The sequence below is a fragment of the Martes martes genome (genome assembly GCF_963455335.1).
Source record: "Martes martes genome assembly, chromosome: 12".
Classification (NCBI taxonomy): Eukaryota; Metazoa; Chordata; class Mammalia; order Carnivora; family Mustelidae; genus Martes; species Martes martes.
The window spans coordinates 1,264,039-1,281,956 of record NC_137900.1 but is presented as its reverse complement, the minus strand read 5'-3'; the positions used below and the strand labels follow the sequence as shown (position 1 = coordinate 1,281,956).

The 17,918-nt window shown below is 42.9% G+C and overlaps 1 protein-coding gene across 2 annotated transcripts in view; it reads right to left on the bottom strand.

Annotated features, from left to right (window-relative positions):
• Positions 1 to 17,918, bottom strand: part of AUH (AU RNA binding methylglutaconyl-CoA hydratase) — a 150,898-nt gene that overhangs the window by 126,305 nt on the left and 6,675 nt on the right. For both annotated transcript variants that reach the window (XM_080819665.1, XM_080819666.1), the window contains exons 2-3: positions 17,233 to 17,300; positions 17,025 to 17,112 (exon numbers count right to left, since the gene is read on the bottom strand). In XM_080819665.1, coding sequence (XP_080675791.1) covers positions 17,025 to 17,112; positions 17,233 to 17,300 — 156 coding nt within the window. The remainder of the gene's footprint in view (positions 1 to 17,024; positions 17,113 to 17,232; positions 17,301 to 17,918) is intronic.

Genomic DNA, 17,918 nt, shown 5'->3' with positions numbered 1-17,918 from the left:
AATATCTTCCTCTGTCAACTTTAAACTCCTGGTCATCAGAGGTAGAAAATAAAAATTCTAACTTCTTAAATGTGTTCAATAAATGCTAAAAGAAAGACTACAGGGGCGCTTGGGTGGCTCAGTCGCTACGCATCTGTCTTCGGCTCAGGTCATGATCCCAGGGTCCTGGGATGGAGCCCCGCATCGGGCTCCTGGCTCAGCGGGGAGCCTGCTTCTCCCCCTCCCACTGCCCCCCCTTGTATTGCCTCTCTCGATGTCTCTGTCAAATAAATAAATAAAATCTTAAAAAAAAAAAAAGAAAGAAAGACAGACTACAAAGATGGTGCCTCCAGATTTCATTTCAAAAAAATTTTTAAAGGTTTTATTTATTTATTTGACAGACAGAGATCACAAGTAGGCAGAGAAGTAAGCGTGGGGTGGGGGGAAGCAGGCTCACTGCTGAGCAGGGAGCCCAGTGCAGGGCTTGATCCCAGGATGCTGGGATCAGAGGCTTTAACCCACTGAGCCACCCAGGCGCCCCTTCATTTAAATTTTTAAAAGACGATGCAATTCTTGAGGCGATGCAATCAAGAAGCAATGACCTGACTATTGCATCAACTTTCTGGGCAGTTCCATCATTCTTCATTTTTGTACTGTAGTCCTTCTTAGCACTTAATCAGCCGTGATTGAGTGATAAGTAATAATAAATCCATTCCTAGACGATGAAATTACTAATAAAATAGTGATACAAAACAAGAACCCGCAACGCATCTTAGATTCAGAAAAAAAGGTTCAATGAACCCACACTGTAATTGCAAGAGAAAATGAGTTTTCATCTTTTTTTAAAGTAAATTATACACAACTAAGTGGGATTTATCCCAGGTACGCAAGGCTGTACGGCATTCAAACATCAATCAAAGTAATCCTCACATCGGCAGCTAAATAAGAAAAAATATCACATGACCATATTAATAGATGCAGAAAAAGCATACAAAACTCAATACACATTCATGATACGCATTCTTGATAAAGTGAAACAGAGGGATACTTTTTCAACTTGGTAAAGAATATCTATAAAATGTCTACAGCTAGTATAATTAATGGTGAGAAATTCAAAGTTTTCCCACTATGATCAAGCAAAAGGCAAGTATGTCCCTCCCACCACACCTTTCAGATCTCCTACTAGAAGTCCTTATGAATGCAATATAGCAAGAAAAGGAAGTAAAAAGTAACAGACTGGGAAGGAAGACATAAAACAATCACTAATTTTTTTTTTTTTTTTTTTGCAGATGACATGATGTCTACTCTGTAGAAAATCCAAAAGACTCAATTAAAAGAAAAATTCCTAGAATTTGCAATTATACCAGCATTGCCGGATGCAAGTTAATATATAAAAGTCAATCACTTTTCAATACCCAAGCAAGGAACAAGTGGGATTTGAAAATAAAAACATAATGTCCCTTACATTAGCACCCCCAAATATGAAATACCGAAGTATAAATCTAACAAAATATGTATAAGGTCCGTAAGAGGAACACTACAAAATGAACAAATCAACAAAGAACTACGCAGGTGGAGAGACAGTCTATGTTCATAGACAGGAAGACTCAGTATTGTCAAGATGTCCATTCTTCCCAACTTGGTCTATAGATCCAAGGTACATCTCCAACACCAAAGTCATGATCCATGAAACACATAATGGATAAGCTGGACTTCATTAAAATGAAGAACTTCTGTTCTGCCAAAGATAATGTCAAGAAAACGAAAAGGCAAGCTGCAGAATGGGAAAAAATATTTGCAAAAGACATACCTGATAAAGGGCAGTTATCTAAAATATACAAGAACTCTTGAAACTCAAGAAGTAAACAAGCAACTCAATTAAAAACTGAGTCAAATGGGGTGCTGGGGGGCTCCGTCCATTAAGCATCCAACTCCTGATCTCAGCTCAGGTCTCGAGCTCAGGGTTCTGAGTTCAAGCCCCGCACTCGGCTCCATATTGGGCATGGAGCCAACTTAAAACAACAACAACAACAACAAAAAACTGGGCCAAAGACTTTAACAGACACTTCACCAAAGATATACAGACTGGAGATAAACGTATGATGCTCCCCATCATATGCCGTCATGGGAATGCAAATTAAAACAGGGAAATACCACTATACACCTATTAGAATGGCCAAAATCTGGAACACTGACACCACTAAATGCTGTCAAAAACATACTGTTCATGCTGATAGGATGCAAAATGATCCGCTTCTCTAGGAGACAGTTTGACTGTTCTTAATAAAACTCAACACACTCTTAATACACAATCCAGCAGTCCTTGGTGTTCACCCCAAAGAGCTGAAAACTCCTGTCTGCGTAACAGTCTGTACGCAGACACCGACGGCGGCTCTGCTCACAACTGCAGCACGAGGAAGCTGCCAAGGCGCCTCTCAGCGGGCGGAGCACCGGGCTGCGGCGTGTCTACAAAGCGGCCTGTCATTAGGAAAACGAAACGAGCTACCGTGCCACGGACACGCAAAGACATAAAGAATCGTACACGCATATTATTAAATGAAGGAAGCCAATCTGAAAAGGCGACACAGTGTGTGGTTCTGGGGTAACCTACTGGAGAAGGTGAAACCACGGACACAGGGAAAGATCAATGGTCACCAGGGGTGTGTCAGGAAGGGACAAGGGAGCTCCAGACAATTCTTAAGGCAGCAGAACGATTCTGCGTGATACTGTAATGGCAGATACGTGTTCTTATACATTTGTCCAAACCCACGGATGCATAACACCAAGAGTGAACCCCAACGCCAATGAGAGACTTTGGGCGCATAGGACCTGTCAGTGTAAGTCCGTCAGACCCAACACATGGACTGTTCTGCTGGAAGGCACTGCTTATGAGGGAGGCTACGTGTGTACGAGGCAGGGCGTTTATGGGAAATCTCTGTACACCCCTCTCCATTTTGCTGTGAACCTAAAACTGCTCTAGAAACACTGAAGTGTTAAAATTTCTTTTAATTATACAGTAAATTTTCCTCAAGGTCATTTATAGTAACTCCCATTTAACAAAAGAGACTGTTCTGCCCTAGGATTTTATCGGAATTCAAAGCTCTAATACACAGAGCTTCATTTTCCCTCAGTGAAGCATCCTTTTACCATCCCAAACCCAACACTTTCCTTCTACGCAGCATCCCAGGCTCTCCAGCTCACTGGGAGGCTTCTCCCCTAAGATGGTGCCATTTCTCCATCCCCTGCAGGGTCAGGGTCAGTCCCATCACAGCAAGCTGCCCACCGTAGTACAATCGCCATCTTCAGAAAGGCTCACGAACCCCTCATACACTGCCGGCTATCATCACATTTCTGTGAACTCATTTCTAGGATACTATTAACTGAAACAAGTACAAAGAATATATACAAAATTCTACATAAGAAAAATGGAAACAGGTACACAAGCATATCTTTAATTCTGCAAAAAAGAAACATGATGGATAAACGAGGAACTAATGAGACTCATTAACACCCTCAAGAGCGGGCATCAGATGGAAGGGACTGGAGGGAGGAAGTGGGTAGTGACACTTCTGTGTATAGTTTTGACTTTTGAAACCATATTGATATTTCACATATTCAAAGTAAAAGAAACAAAAGTGAGGAAACCTAACTTTATTTCATATGAATAAAACATAACTGCACTGAACAAGAAATGACACAAATAACTTCCAATACAGTGCTTTTACTCTATACCTCAGTCTAGAGCCAGAAATGCTCTAAGGAAATCGTGAACCCTCGTTAGAAAGTGTGCTTATCACAGTGGTATCAATTCAGCAATTCTGAAACTATTTTCTGCATACTACAGAATTGAGCAGATGAATAAATATATTTCAGATAACACAAGTATAGAATGGGAGAGGAGGGATGCCTGAGTGGCTCAGTGGGTTAAGTGTCTGCCGTTGGCTCAAGTCATGATCCCAGGATCCTGGGATCAAGTCTCTCACTGGATTCCCTGCTCCCTCTGCCTGCCACTCCCCCTGCTTGTGCCCTGTCTTTCCCCCTCTCTCTCTGACAAATAAAGAAATAAAATCTTAAAAAAAAAAACCCCTAATGGGAGAGGAAAGTGAATCCTACAGTGAGGAACTGGAAATGGAGTTGTCAACATGAACTCATGGCTTTCGATACATAAATACACTGATAGGAGAGAGAGAGAGTGTGTGAGAGCGTGTGTGTGTGTGTGTAATACAGTGTAATTCGTTTATCTAAGTAGTTCTTAGCTTTATCCAGTAAAAGGGCCTAGAGACAAAGACACCAAGGGACAATGAGCATGGTTAGCACCCAGATCTTACTTCTTAAACACCATTCCCTACAAAGGGAACTGAAAATTTAAAGCTCTGACTACGACGGGGTAAGTGACAGCAGACTAGCCTTTTTTCCTTCAAATACTGGAAACTTCCTTCAGAGGCTGATCGACAGGTAGTGACAGACTGCACGGGAGCCCGATGACTGCTCCAGCTTTCTTTCTAAGGGTGCTTTCCAGGATGGGTGCAAGGCAGGGGGGCCTAAACAGAGCGAGCAAGGAGGCTGGGTGGCTGGCTGGACTGCAGAGCAGAAAATCAGAGAAGTGTCACTCAGAGAAAGAGCTCCCATAATCTGCACCCAGTTCCCTTAACCTTTAAGATGAAATGCCCATTCAGAGGCAGTTATCAAAGAAAGAACATCGACAGGGAGCCAGGGTGTGAACAATTCTGCTGTTCGCCTTATGACCAGCAGGAACTGAGAAAATCTACAGAACGCCCTGGGCACTCAGTAAAGACATCAGAAGCTTTTAAAAAAAAGCCTCAAAAGGGTGAGACAGATCGTCCAGGAGGACACACCAAGTAGGGGTGGTCTATCCATCACAAACATAACTGATGTAGGAACAAAGGCAGAAGAGAAATTATTAAATGTCCTTACTACCTACAGCCCATTGACAAGTCCTTGAAACAGGCGAGTGACCTTGCTCTAGGGACTCCACTGCCTCGATGTTGACACTTTGCTGAAGGCAAAAGTCCATTTTTGGATTTGTGGACCTTTGGGTCCTGTAAGTCTACTTTAACACAGAAAAATTCTTTTAGAAACTTCCTTTATCTCTACTCGCCAAAATATAGGTTAGTCATCACCCTCCAAGCATACGGCCAACTGACACACATCTGGACGGTCTCAAGACTAAGGTTTCATTTGCCAGTGATAAGTGAATTCTCCCAACAACAGCCGGCCCCCTCGAGGACCTGGAACACTTGCTCCCAAATTCCTTAGAGACTTATGCTCCCCCTAACCCCCTCTCGACTGGAAAGTATATAATGGGCCCCAGTGCACCTCTTTCCGCCCATGGGTCCCGTCCCCATGCTTTAAGAAAACCGCCTTTTTGCACCAAAGACATCTCAAGAATTCTTTCTTGGCCATCGGCTTTGAGCCCTAACATCTTTCTCACATCAATAACCAATCACAGATATTTCATACAATTCAAGAAAAGAAAATCACCAAAAGTTTATAGTGAGGAAGAGATAACAACTCAAAGTATGTGATATTTTTACAAATGTTTTAATCAATACATTACATTGGTATCTATTAATCATGTGGCCTATACTTTTGTTTTAGAGAACGTGAAAATACGGACTACTTCTATGTCTCAAACTTGATTTTGCCGAGCAAGTCCTAAGTTATTCAAATGGAAATTCTAATGGGGGGTTTCCAGGAACATAAAGCACAAAGTGATCCTCACTGACAGGGGCCCCAAAGGCCACTATCACTACGCACCTGTACGACTGCGGGCTGCAGGGTCACTCCTCAGTCGCACAAGACAAAAGGGCACTTTCACTGCTGATTGGAGGCGCAGTCTCCACGGGCCAGGCATCTAGCACCTTCCGTGGAGCCCTACGGAACTCAGCCAGGCTTCCCCCGCTGCAGGCTGAGAGGCCAGGTCCAGGGAGAACATGTGGACCAGCAAACGGGAAAAAGAAATCGAGTCTGGACTGGGGTGAGCATATCACAGCGGGCAGGCTGGTCTGCCCCCAGCTAAAACTGGTCATTCTTGTTTCCTAAAGCTCTATAAAAATAAATGAGACAGACAGGTAGGTAGGTAGATACATGACAAAGACTGTAAGAGGCCCAGAGAGCCTAAACTACCTGGCCCGTCACCGAAACCGTTTGCTGAAGCCTAGTCTAGATGAACTCTGGTTCGCAAGGGAACCCCTCGGAAAGCAAGTTGTGCAGCTGAGTCTCAACCGCGAGAGCGGACGGATCAACACTTGATCTGTTTCTAAGCCTTTTTGTTGGTTTTTTTAAGGATTTTATTTATTTATTTGACAGAGGGAGAGGTCACAAGTAGGCAGAGAGGCAGGCAGAGAGAGAGGAGGAAGCAGACTCCCCGCTGAGCGGAGAGCCCGATGCGGGACTCGATCCCAGGACCCCGAGATTGTGACCCGGGCCGAAGGCAGAGGCTTATTAACCCACGGAGCCACCCAGGCGCACCAACTGTTTCTAAGTTTTTAGGCTCTGCCTTTGTAGCCCCTGGAGCTCCACGGGACCTCACCCAGGGCCACAGGCTGAATTACATCCCCTGGGACTTCCCACACGCGGGAGCTCTTCTGGCCTCCGGCGCCCTCCTCGCCGCTGAAGGCAGCAGGGCCTCCCTGGGAGGCCTGGCAAGGGCCCCGAGAGACAAGAGCCCAGGCCAGCCACCTCGGGCCGAGCCGCCCACCTCTGGAGGGGCCCATTCCCTCCTCTCCCCAGAAGAGGCAGCTCGGTTCCTCGGAGACACGCCTGCACTTTAGAAGGTCCCTGTAATAAGGGAGGGTGAGGAGACAGAACGGGCACAAGTCACTCCCCTTCACCCACGGGCCGCCTACACGAGCAGCGTGTCGAAGTATAAGCTTACGTCAGGTAACCACGACGCTCTGCCGGCGGTACTTCCTCAACGACCAAAACCCTTCCACTCCTCCTCCCGGAACTCTCTGTTCAGAACCTTCAACGGTCCGGGCGCCGCTCTGATAAAGGCCCTGCCCCAATTCCAGGGAATCGGCAGATCTGCAGGAGAAGCAGGCTGATCACAAAATCACAAGTAAAAAATAAATTCCGGAACTGAAAAGTGCCAAGAAGCAGCTAAAATAGGAAACTGTGGTGGAGGGTGGGGGGCAGGGCTACAACGACAAGGGAACAGCTAAGGAGATGACATCTGTGCGAAGGTCTTGCCGAGCTAAGGGAACACTGAGTCTGAGAGGAGAAATGAGCTCCGGCCAGCAGACACCAAGGTGGAGAGCACATGAGGGAGGAAGGGGGCAGGCGGGACAGGGGAGGAGAGCAGCCGGACCTTACACACTTGGTGTCCGTCTCCTACAAAGAACGGCCAGCTTCGTGGCTTCATCCTCCGGGTTGAGGTCAGAAGTAGAAACTGCAGGCTCCGGAGAGGGTGAGGTGCCGGGCCGTCCCCGACTCCTGGAGGCTGTGCACGGGCCCGGGCTCACCACCACTGCCCTGGACCACCAGGACCTTCCCACCTTCCTCTCTCCTCCAGATCCCTGTCCTCCTGCCTTTCTTTGACACCCCCTTGTCTTTGTGCTGCGCCCACCGACTAACCCAGGATAATCTCCCCAGCTCCAGATCTTTAACTTATTCATAAGGATGACGTCCCTTGTGTCATATAAGGTCACATAGTTCTAGGTCCGGGGTTCAGGACATGGACAAGTTTGGGGACCCCCATTCATCCACCACACACTTTACTTCTGAGATCGGCTGAAGCAGGGGAGTGAGGCGATCCTTCACATTAACCAACTGGGCTACTCTGCTGGGCAACATGCTATAGCGGGGCGAGGGTGAAGGGGATAAATGAGCGGATCACTCCTAACGAGCACCTCCTATTTCTTAAGAAGAAAACAGGATCTACAGAGCATAAAATATTAGTTAGGACATCTTTTTAAGATGTATTTATTTTATAAATAGAGACAGAGAGCAGGGGGGAGAGGGAGAGAGAGATCTCCAACAGACTCCCCATTGAGTGCACAGCCCAACGCAGGGCTCGATCGCAGGACCCTGAGAACTACGTGAGCTGAGATCAAGAGTCGGACACTCAACCAACTGAGCCACCCAGGCACCCCTTACTTAAGAAATATTTTTTTTAATGGAAATAGGGTTAGAAATGAATTAGCAAGAGCCAATAATTATTACTTTCTCAGAAAGGCCGTGAGTACTCTGAGTTCTTTTTTAATGGTATCTCTGGCATGTCCAAATGAAAAAATTAAAATTATTTATAATATTAAAAGCATCTATTAGGAAAGAAAAAAGGTTTAAAATCAATGATCTAAGCTTCCATCTTAAGAATCTAGAAAACAAGGAATAAATTAATACCAAAGCAAACAGAGGAAAGAAAAAAATGAACCAATGAAACCAAAACCCAGTTCTTTGAAAAGATCAAGAAAAGTAATAAATGTTTTACCAGAATTTAAGGAAAAGACACAAATTATAAATATCAAACATGGAAGACATCTCTAAAAATTCAGTCGACATTAAAAAGATAAGGGAATATTATGAACTTTATACCAGTAAATTTGAAAACCTAGATGAAACAGATAATTTCCTTAAAAGACACAAATTACCCAAACTTAAGAAGAAGTGGGTAACTTGAATAGCCCTATATCTACAGAAAAGATTAAATTCACAGTTAAAAATCTTCCCACTGGACCCAGATGGCTTTGTTGGTGAATTTTACCAAAGAACTACAGAAGAAATAACAGCAATTCTATACAACCTCTTCAGCAAAACAGAAGAACCAAAATTGGAACACTTTGTGATTCATCTCACGAGACCAGCAATGTCCTAACACTAAAACCAGACACAGACGTTACAACTACACTTGAATTTCCCTCATGAACACAGCTGCAAAATTCCTCCACCAAATGTTAACATATCAAACATATCAAATCTAACAACATCATCACCAAGAAGGGTTCATTACAGGAATACAAGGTTGTTTAACAGCTGAAAATCATTTGATAATTGCCATTTTTAAGAGACTCAGGGAAAAAAAGATATAATCATCTTAAGAGACACGAAAGGGGTACTTGAGTGGCTCAGTGGGTTAAAGCCTCTGCCTTCGGCTCAGGTCATGATCTCAGGATCCTGGGACTGAGCCCCGTGTCGGGCTCTCTGCTCAGCAGGGAGCCTGCTTCCCTCTCTCCCTCTGCCTGTCTCTCTGCCTACTTGTGATCTCTGTCAAATAAATAAATAAAATCTTTAACAAAAAAAAAAGAGAGAAACAAAAGAAAGAAATTTGACAAAATTCAACACCTATTCGTGATTTTAAAAAATCCCCAGCAAACTAGGAATAGAATCTTTTACAACCTAATAAAAACACATTTCTGAGAAAACCACAGCGAATAGTATACTTATTGGTGAAAGACCGAATGCCTTCCCTCTTCAGCGGAGAGAAGGCTAGGACAGGCATTCTCATCAGCTTTATTCAACACTGTAAAGAAGATCCCAACTGATAAAATAAGAAACAATAAAGGCCAACATACTAAAAAGGGAGAAGTAAAACCGGGTACAGATGACTACCTAAAAAGAAAAATCCCAAGAAATCTACAAAAAAAAAAAAAAAAAGATTCCCAGAACTAAAAAGTGAGTTTAATAAGGTAGGATACACGGTCAATATATGAAAATCCATTGTATTTCCACATACCAGCAATAGAAAATCAAAAGTCTAAATTAGAAAATGCCACTTAGAGTAGATCAAAAAACTATGAAATACTTAGGAGTAAGTTTAGGAATAAATTTAACTAAATATGTCCAAGATGTATACACAGTAATTGAGACCGAACAGCAGAGACAGCCTGGGTATAACTCACACATACATACATTTTTTAAAAAGTCCTAAGATAATTCAATGGAGAAAAGTTACTCTTTTCAATAAATGCAGTTAGAAAAATTGGAATATGCATATGCAAAATTTGTTTTAAAAAACCTGCAATATAATACAAAATATATCTGGTCCTTTTCACAGGATCCTGGCATAGGGCTTTCAAAATCCTTCAACTATCCTGAGTGATAGAAGTGTTTTTTATTTTTATTCATAATGAGTCCCTCTCAACCATCCTTAAGTTTATGCTAATGAGATGACTGTTGGGGGGGCCTCTGAGTAGCTTCAGAACAGAGGCTCCTCACCAGGAAGACCGAGGTATGGACACCCCCTGGGGGCAGGGTGGGGCCAGAGGCTGAGCTCAATCACCAAAGGCCCAGGTTTTAATCTGTCCTGGCTGTGTAACAGAACGTCCATAAAAACCCATAAGCAATGGGGTTCAAGGGAGCTTTCGGGTTGTTGAACACATGTGTTCACCGTCCACCCTACTCTTGCCCTACGCATTTTACCTTGTTCCTGTTTTCTATCCTTTATAATAAACTACTAATAGTAAGTAAAGCACTTTCCTGAGTCTGGGAGTCAATCTAGCAAATCTTACTCCTGACACCAACTGGGGGCAGGGGGAGGGACAATTATCCAGGCCAAAATGGTGTCCAACAACTTAATTCAATCCTGATGCTAACTCCCAACGTCAGCAAAGACCCTACAGATGAAAGGCTCAGGCCCATGAGCCCGCTTTCACTTCAGATGCCAGTCATTGGTCCCAGAAGGCACCCAAACTTCTCACTGGCCAGCTATAAATTCAAGGGTCTCCACAAAGCCCCCATCAGGTTCAAGAATTCATTAGAATGACTCACAGAAGTTGGGAAACACTTTACTTACATTTACCAGTTTATTAAAAGGATAAGACTCGGGCAGAAACTGCCACATTGAAGAGATATAGAGAGCAAGGTAAGAGGACGGGGGGGACACAGAGCTTCCGTGCCCTCTCTGGGCACAGCACCTTCCCAAACACCAATGTGTTCAAGAACCCAGAAACTCCCCACTGTTTATGGGTTTTGACAGAGCCTGCATTACACAGGCACCAAATCCTTCGGTGACTGAACTCAATCTCCAGCTCCTCTCCCCTCCTCAGAAACTGGGGGAGTGGGACTGAAAGTTCCAACCCTTTAATCCCAGGACTGAGTCTTCGGGCAACCCGCCCCACCCTAAAGCTATCTAGGTACCCCAGCCTTGACTCAACTCTTTAGTATAAAAAGGCACTCTTATCACTCAGGGAATTCCCTGGGTTTTAGGTGTTCTGTGCCAGGAATCTGGGGCAAAAACCAAATACATATTTTATTATACTACAATACCTAAATCTACATCTCACAATATATACAAAAATTAAGTCAGAATGCATCAAAGGTCAAAATGTAAAACATAACAACTAAAAAAATTCTAGAAGACAACACAGTTTGACGAAGTCTGTGCTCTGGAATAAGATAAGAGTTCTTAATTAACAAAGTAAGTACTAACCCCACAAAAGAATACACAAATGGATAAATAAAACGGCAAATGAAAATGAAAACTTTCATTCTTCCAAATGAACTGTTAATAAAAAGGCTAGTCATAGAATGGGAGAATGTACTTAGGAAACTTACTCATCAGATGAAGGACCTTGTACCAGGAATATGTAAAGAAGTCTGTAACTCAGTAAGAAGACATCTGATAAAAACACGGGGAAAAGACTGAATAAACAGTTCACCACCAAAAAAAAAAAAAAAGACCAAAAAAGCACCAGAAAAGATGCTCAAAACCACTAGGCATTAGACACATGAAAAGCCACTCAGCATGCAGAATGAACACTCAGCCAACAGCACCCCCACACCGCGTGACACCGTGCTCAGTGACAGAAGCCACCTGCAACAGACCACCTACAGCAGGGGTCCATTTAACCTGAGTGATCTCCACACCCGACATGGGGCTCGAACTCACCACCAAGAGCTCAAGAGTCACGAGCTCTTCAGACTGAGCCAGCCAGGCGTCTCAGGAGACGTTTTACAAGAGGAGAAACTGTAGTTTAAGTGGCCAGAGTAGTGGATGGGATTGACTACAAATGAGCACAAGAAAGCTTTTCAAGGGATGAGCGTGCTCTAGAGATCACTACTGAGATCGTGATCAAAATCTCAACACTCAGCAATTACATACTTAGAATCGGTACATTTTTTTCCAAGGTGTTATTTTACTAAGTAATCTCTACATCTACCATCGGGCTCAAATTCCCAGCCCTGAGATCAAGAGTGGCAAGCTCCTCACTCTGGGCTGGACGGGCGCCCCTAGAATTGGTGCATTTTATTGCAAGAAATTCATACCTCAATAAAATAGATTATTTTAATTCAAAAAAATGATATACAACAAAAGAACCCTATGCTAAACTATTACAGATTTGTGGGTATCTGTCCCTTCCCTTTCTTATCAAACTCAGTAAGAGACTAACATTTAAATACATTACTACAACTTAACCTGAGATTCTGAAATAAGACTGAAGAGAGAACTTCACCAGTCAGCAGCCCCCATGTATCTATATCATGACATCAGTCTATTTGAACACTACACACAACATTCAATAAAGCATGTTGACAATTTTAGTGAGAAGTTTTTAGTGAAATCATAATTTACTAGAATTCAAAAGCAGAAGCAAAACTAAATTTACTTTAAAAAAAAACCCACACTATTATGTATAATTCGGTGAAACACTCAATTTAGAGTTCTGAATACAAGAATCAATTACCAAGAATTGTTTATAATCTATTTTAGTAATTTCAAAGGAAAAAAATCCTTATTCTCAGTAATTTCTCAAAACTTTCATTTCAAAAATTTGATGGTAAAAACAACACATATGTCCTTTGCTACTTAGTGTTGGAACACTAGAAGAACAAAAGTAAAAAACTAGGGTTACACATTTACATCAACTTCAGTAACCCAAACAAAAGAACTTTTTCATAATTTCATTACAGGCAATATATTAAAATTGTGAGGTAGAATTATTTCAGCTTTCCTCTGTGTGTGGATGTGAGTGTGTCTTTATGTGTGTAAGAAACACGATAAAAGTTTTAAATGAATAAATAACATCTAGACTATGCAGGGAAAACAGGCACACATTTTGGCCACGGCTTCGCGAAGAGCTATGACTGTGAAAACGACATGTCTTCGTAGTCCCGGAGAAAAAGAGGCAGGCCGTGAACCCAGAAGCAGTGTCTAACCTACAAGGAAGAGTGCACTTTAGTGATTCCCAACCTGGGGTCATGCCTGGGTATGGCATGGCATTGGAAAACATCCATGTCCACCCATGATAATTATGATTTCTTTCTCTGTAGCTAGTTATCACTGTTAATTAACAGAAAATTCACTTAAATAAAATGCTATACCCAGACTGGCATTTTGACATTACCTATCTTCTCAATCGACTAGGATATGTAAGTGCATGGAATTTTCAGAATTTAAGAAGACCTCATACTCCAAAAGATTAGAAATCACAGTGCAGTTAAAAGCGAGACAAAAGAACCCTGCTCTAGGAGTCAAAAGAAGTATTCCAGGTAAGTCATTCCCTTTAACCAGGCCCTTAACCTCACAGAGATTCTGTAAAATAAGAGCATCTGAATGGTTGTATGAGATCTTTTTATTTTAAAGCTTTTCCTCTCACATGTTGTAACAATAATTCAGAAACTCGGTCAATGTCACAATTTAAGGTACCTGGCGATTTTTTCCCCAAAATTATTTACTTTGGGTATCACTGGTTACTATAATTTGTTACTGGAAAATAATTATTTCACAGAAAGCATAGAGACAGGGACAAGAAAGTAACACTCAGACTCCCGCGAGCACACAGCCCTCGTCCAGAGGCCTAAGGCTGTACACACAGCCCTCTCTCAGCAGCACCCGTCTCCCACCCCGCCCCACCAGCGCATGCCGTCCTCTCCGTCTCCTCACTCCGGAGAATCCCTTAACGTCTGACTGGGTGCATCTGTATAATGAAATACTGGAAGGATAAAAATAATCTAACAAAAATTTCAACTTTTATTAGGAAAAGATTGAGCAGAAGGGTAGAAGCAGAACTTCTCCATTTGTAGACATTTTAGACATTTTGTGTACATTTTGATCCCCAATTTTTTAAAAAATAAAATTTAATTTTAAACATTTAAATGTAAGTGAAATATGGCTATCGATTTTAAATAGTACACTTAAAAGGCGAAGTAGGGGGTCACTCAGTCCAACCTTCAACACACTAGGGATCACTTTAATGGCGCACCTTCATCTGCTTTCTGGCGTATTAGAAAAAGGATGTAGAACCTTGGGACGCCTGGGTGGCTCAGTGGGTTAAAGCCTCTGCCTTCGGCTCAGGTCATGATCTCAGGGTCCTGGGATCGAGCCCCGCATCGGGCTCTCTGCTCAACAGGAGCCTGCTTCCCCCCCTCTCTCTGCCTGCCTCTCTGCCTACTTGTGATCTCTGTCTGTCAAATAAATAAATAAAATCTTAAAAAAAAAAAGAAGAAGAAGAAGAAGAAGAATGAACCGAAGTCAGGAGCCAGCGCCGCTATGAGTGAGCAGGAAGGCGGGCTGAGATGACTGAGGAGCGGCGGAACATCCCAGCACTCCCCGAATCCCAGCAGTTCAAAGCCTGATTAAGTTCAGCGACCGCGCTCCGAGTCCCCGTTTGGGCTGTTCCCAGAATCCAAAAGATGACTTCTGAGGAAGAACAAAAAGAAGTTCCCGTCCTCCAGAAATCCGAGGCGAGACCGCTTTACAAGCTCTAAGTTTCAGGAAACAAACAAGGTGCCGCTGGAGTACAGATGGAGGAGAGGAACCTTACGGGCGGAAAGGGAAGGGGGAAGAGGAGGAACCGGAGGGGCTGGAGGAACTACGAGAGTAACGAGCAGAGGACCACACTGGTTTTGAATATCACTGCTTCAGAACAGAAATCAAAGCTCTAACTACGTGACAGTGTGCATTCTTCAACGCTAACACACGAGGCCTGGCTAAATTCAGATTTCTATACTGGTATAAACTCTGAAAATTTTAAGTGCTCATTTTCCACTCTGCAAAGGGATTTTATGAACTGGACTTAGAGTTAATGTGCACATACTAATAATGACAGGCCTACCCAACTGCCTCTTTCAAATATATGTAAGGAAAGAAAAACCTTCCAGGGAATTTGAAAGAATGATTCCATTACATATACTTAGTTACTCACATAAATGACTTGCCCCAATTTTACTATAATTCAAACACTGATTTTTTTTTAACAAAATCCAGTAACAAATCTCATGAGTTAAAGCATATAGCAGAAGATGATCCTGATCGTGCAGAAGTTACAAAGCAATGCGACAGAGGAAATGAACCTGATGGAGCCTCGGGAAACAGTATTCGAGGCCAATGTGTTCATCAGGGGAAAAGCATGTAGTATATTACTTAATACGTCCCCCAAAAGGCAACCTATAAAAAGGAGTTGTATACTGATCTAAAGCACCGCAGGCTTTCTCAGGGTACCAACAACGGGGAGAAGCAAAACACACAGGCAGCAAAGGAACGGGGAAGATAAGAACTCTCCTAGGAGCTGCCCTGTTCCCGTCAGCCAGCCGGGAGGCCACAGAAGGCAGAAAGGCGGGTGGCCTCGGGAATGCTGAATTCTGAAACGCTGTTCTGCCTTCACCGGATCACTGTCACTCCTCAGAGATTCAGGTCCCTGGGCCTTCCCTTCAAGGCCCCAGTGCTCTATGCCCTTCCTCCCCACAAGCCCCTGAGCAGCCCTCCGAGGCCATCGGTCGTGGGCTGGACTCAGTCGCCTGGAGATGCAGTCTCCTGGTCCTACAGTCACAGATACAAGAATCCTAGCTCTAACTCTCTCCGTCTAAGTTCTCCATTCTGGTCAAGCAACAATGGAAATGTACGTAAAGCCCGTGTAAGAACTGCTAAGGGCCATCACTGAGGGCCTCATGTGCCGTACCGGACCGGCCCTAGGGCTCCGACAGCCCCGCCAGGCGGGCGGCCTTCTCTGCCTGCGACTGGGGCGGGGGAAGCAGAGGCTCTACCACAAAAGGCCTTCATCCCACAGCTGAGGAGGATAATCCCACTCTCTCCGATTACCCGACTGGAGTGAAAACTAGTCTTTTCAGGCATGCTACGGTACAATGAAAGCCAAAATATAACTCATTTACACTCAGTGTTTCTTAAATACCACAAAATTCTGCAGTATTTTAAGGTAGAAGCCACAGAGGCTGAACCCTGACTGACTGAGGGCTCCTGAGAAAGAAACTGAAATCTGTCGCCCACAACAAAGACACTCTCCACAGTTCCCGTCATTCTCGGCATTATTCTGGTTTTACCCTAAAGCTTTAATAGATACTTGTTTAATGAATAAAATACTATGTGCCGTTCCCTCAAATGTCTAATTGCCTGAAGGGGATTATCTCATTTATATTTTTACTGAAAAAAAAAGTGTTTACGCTTCAGCCAACTTCTACTTTGATTTGTAAACAACAACGATACTGTGGGTTAACAGCATTTACCTTCCTCATCTACATTTTTTACTCATTTTACTATTTTACTAGTTGAAACAGATTCATTCAATCTCATGGCATCGAAACAATTATAAAAGGAAAAGGCAAGACAACTTAATCCTTAGCTTTTGGTAATACAGTACCATCAGGGGGGAAAATCCTAATTTTCGCTGCTGTAGATGCCAACTTAAAAATACAGTCTGTAGACACAGCACATACTTACGCAGGAGCTACTACAAACAATGTCCAAAGCAAATGTCTATACCCAGTACTTTTCACTGGGGGAGCTATTGCAAGGCAATCAAGGTCTTTTGTGAGCAAGTACGTACAGAGCACACTGTTCTAGGTAGAAGACTCAACTCTTCCCTCCCAGCTCATCTTGCATAAATATTTTACATGCACCACAAATATTTTAGTGGCTCAAATTATTTTTTCGACTTACGAAACAATCAACAGAAAGTTCCTTAACTAATAGAAAGCATTTTTTTCTCTTATAAAACAGTAAAAAAAAAACAGACAAAGAAAATGCTGGTAATGGAATTCAAATCACAGAACACTTTATAATAGAAAATAGGCTATCACGGAGGAAAACTTAAAACTACAGTTCAACGTCATAATAAAATTTATTTACATACCAGCACAGAATATCCCTGGGACTTCACTCCTGACTATTATGGTCCGCACTTTCTTATCAGATTTTAAAGCATCCACAGCTTTTGAGAGCTAAACAGATAAAGGGAGGGTAAGGAGAAAAAAAAAGAAACGAGGAAAAAATCACTTTTCAGATTGATGTCAACATTGTATTTTAATATGAGAAACAAACAGCTTCATCTTTATACTCACCATTTTTATCAGATTTTTACTGAATGAATTTTTGGCATAAGCTCTGTTTATTCCCAGCACCACAATTCCTAGTGAAAAACAAAACAAAACGGCACAAGCATCTGAGTTAGTGAGTACTCAGGGTATAACTCCCACACACACAGCTGCTAACTTGGGACTTGGGAAATCTGCCCCTTTCTTAAGGTTCATGCCAAGAGCTTTGTCCTTATTTTCATGTTTACCCTCCTTTTCAAGATAAGCCTATTTCAAACAATGTGGTGTACGTAACACATCTGTAAGAGCAACCTAGTGCTCCATGCGCACCTCTTTCTATTAGAAAACGCGTCTATTAACATCCTTCCCTCGCCCTTCATCTCTTCTTAAGCACCACCAAGGTAATCTGGCACATTTTACTAGACGTACTTATCAGTGAAAATTCTCAATTACAGAAAACTATTTAAAATGTGGTTTCATCATCTTCAAGCACATACAGAAGTAACAGGCAGCAAAGCCTTGTCCCAGGCGAGCCTCGTGGGACCAGGTTTTCCGCAGACGACAGGAGTTCGTATACCATTCACTCTTTCCACCATACCACATAATTCTCAGTATTTCCATCCCAAGTTTCTCTGCTGACTCTGTTTGACATACTTAACCTGAAAGCACTCCCATTTAGACTGAGTCCAACAAGTAGCTCAACCTCAATCTCT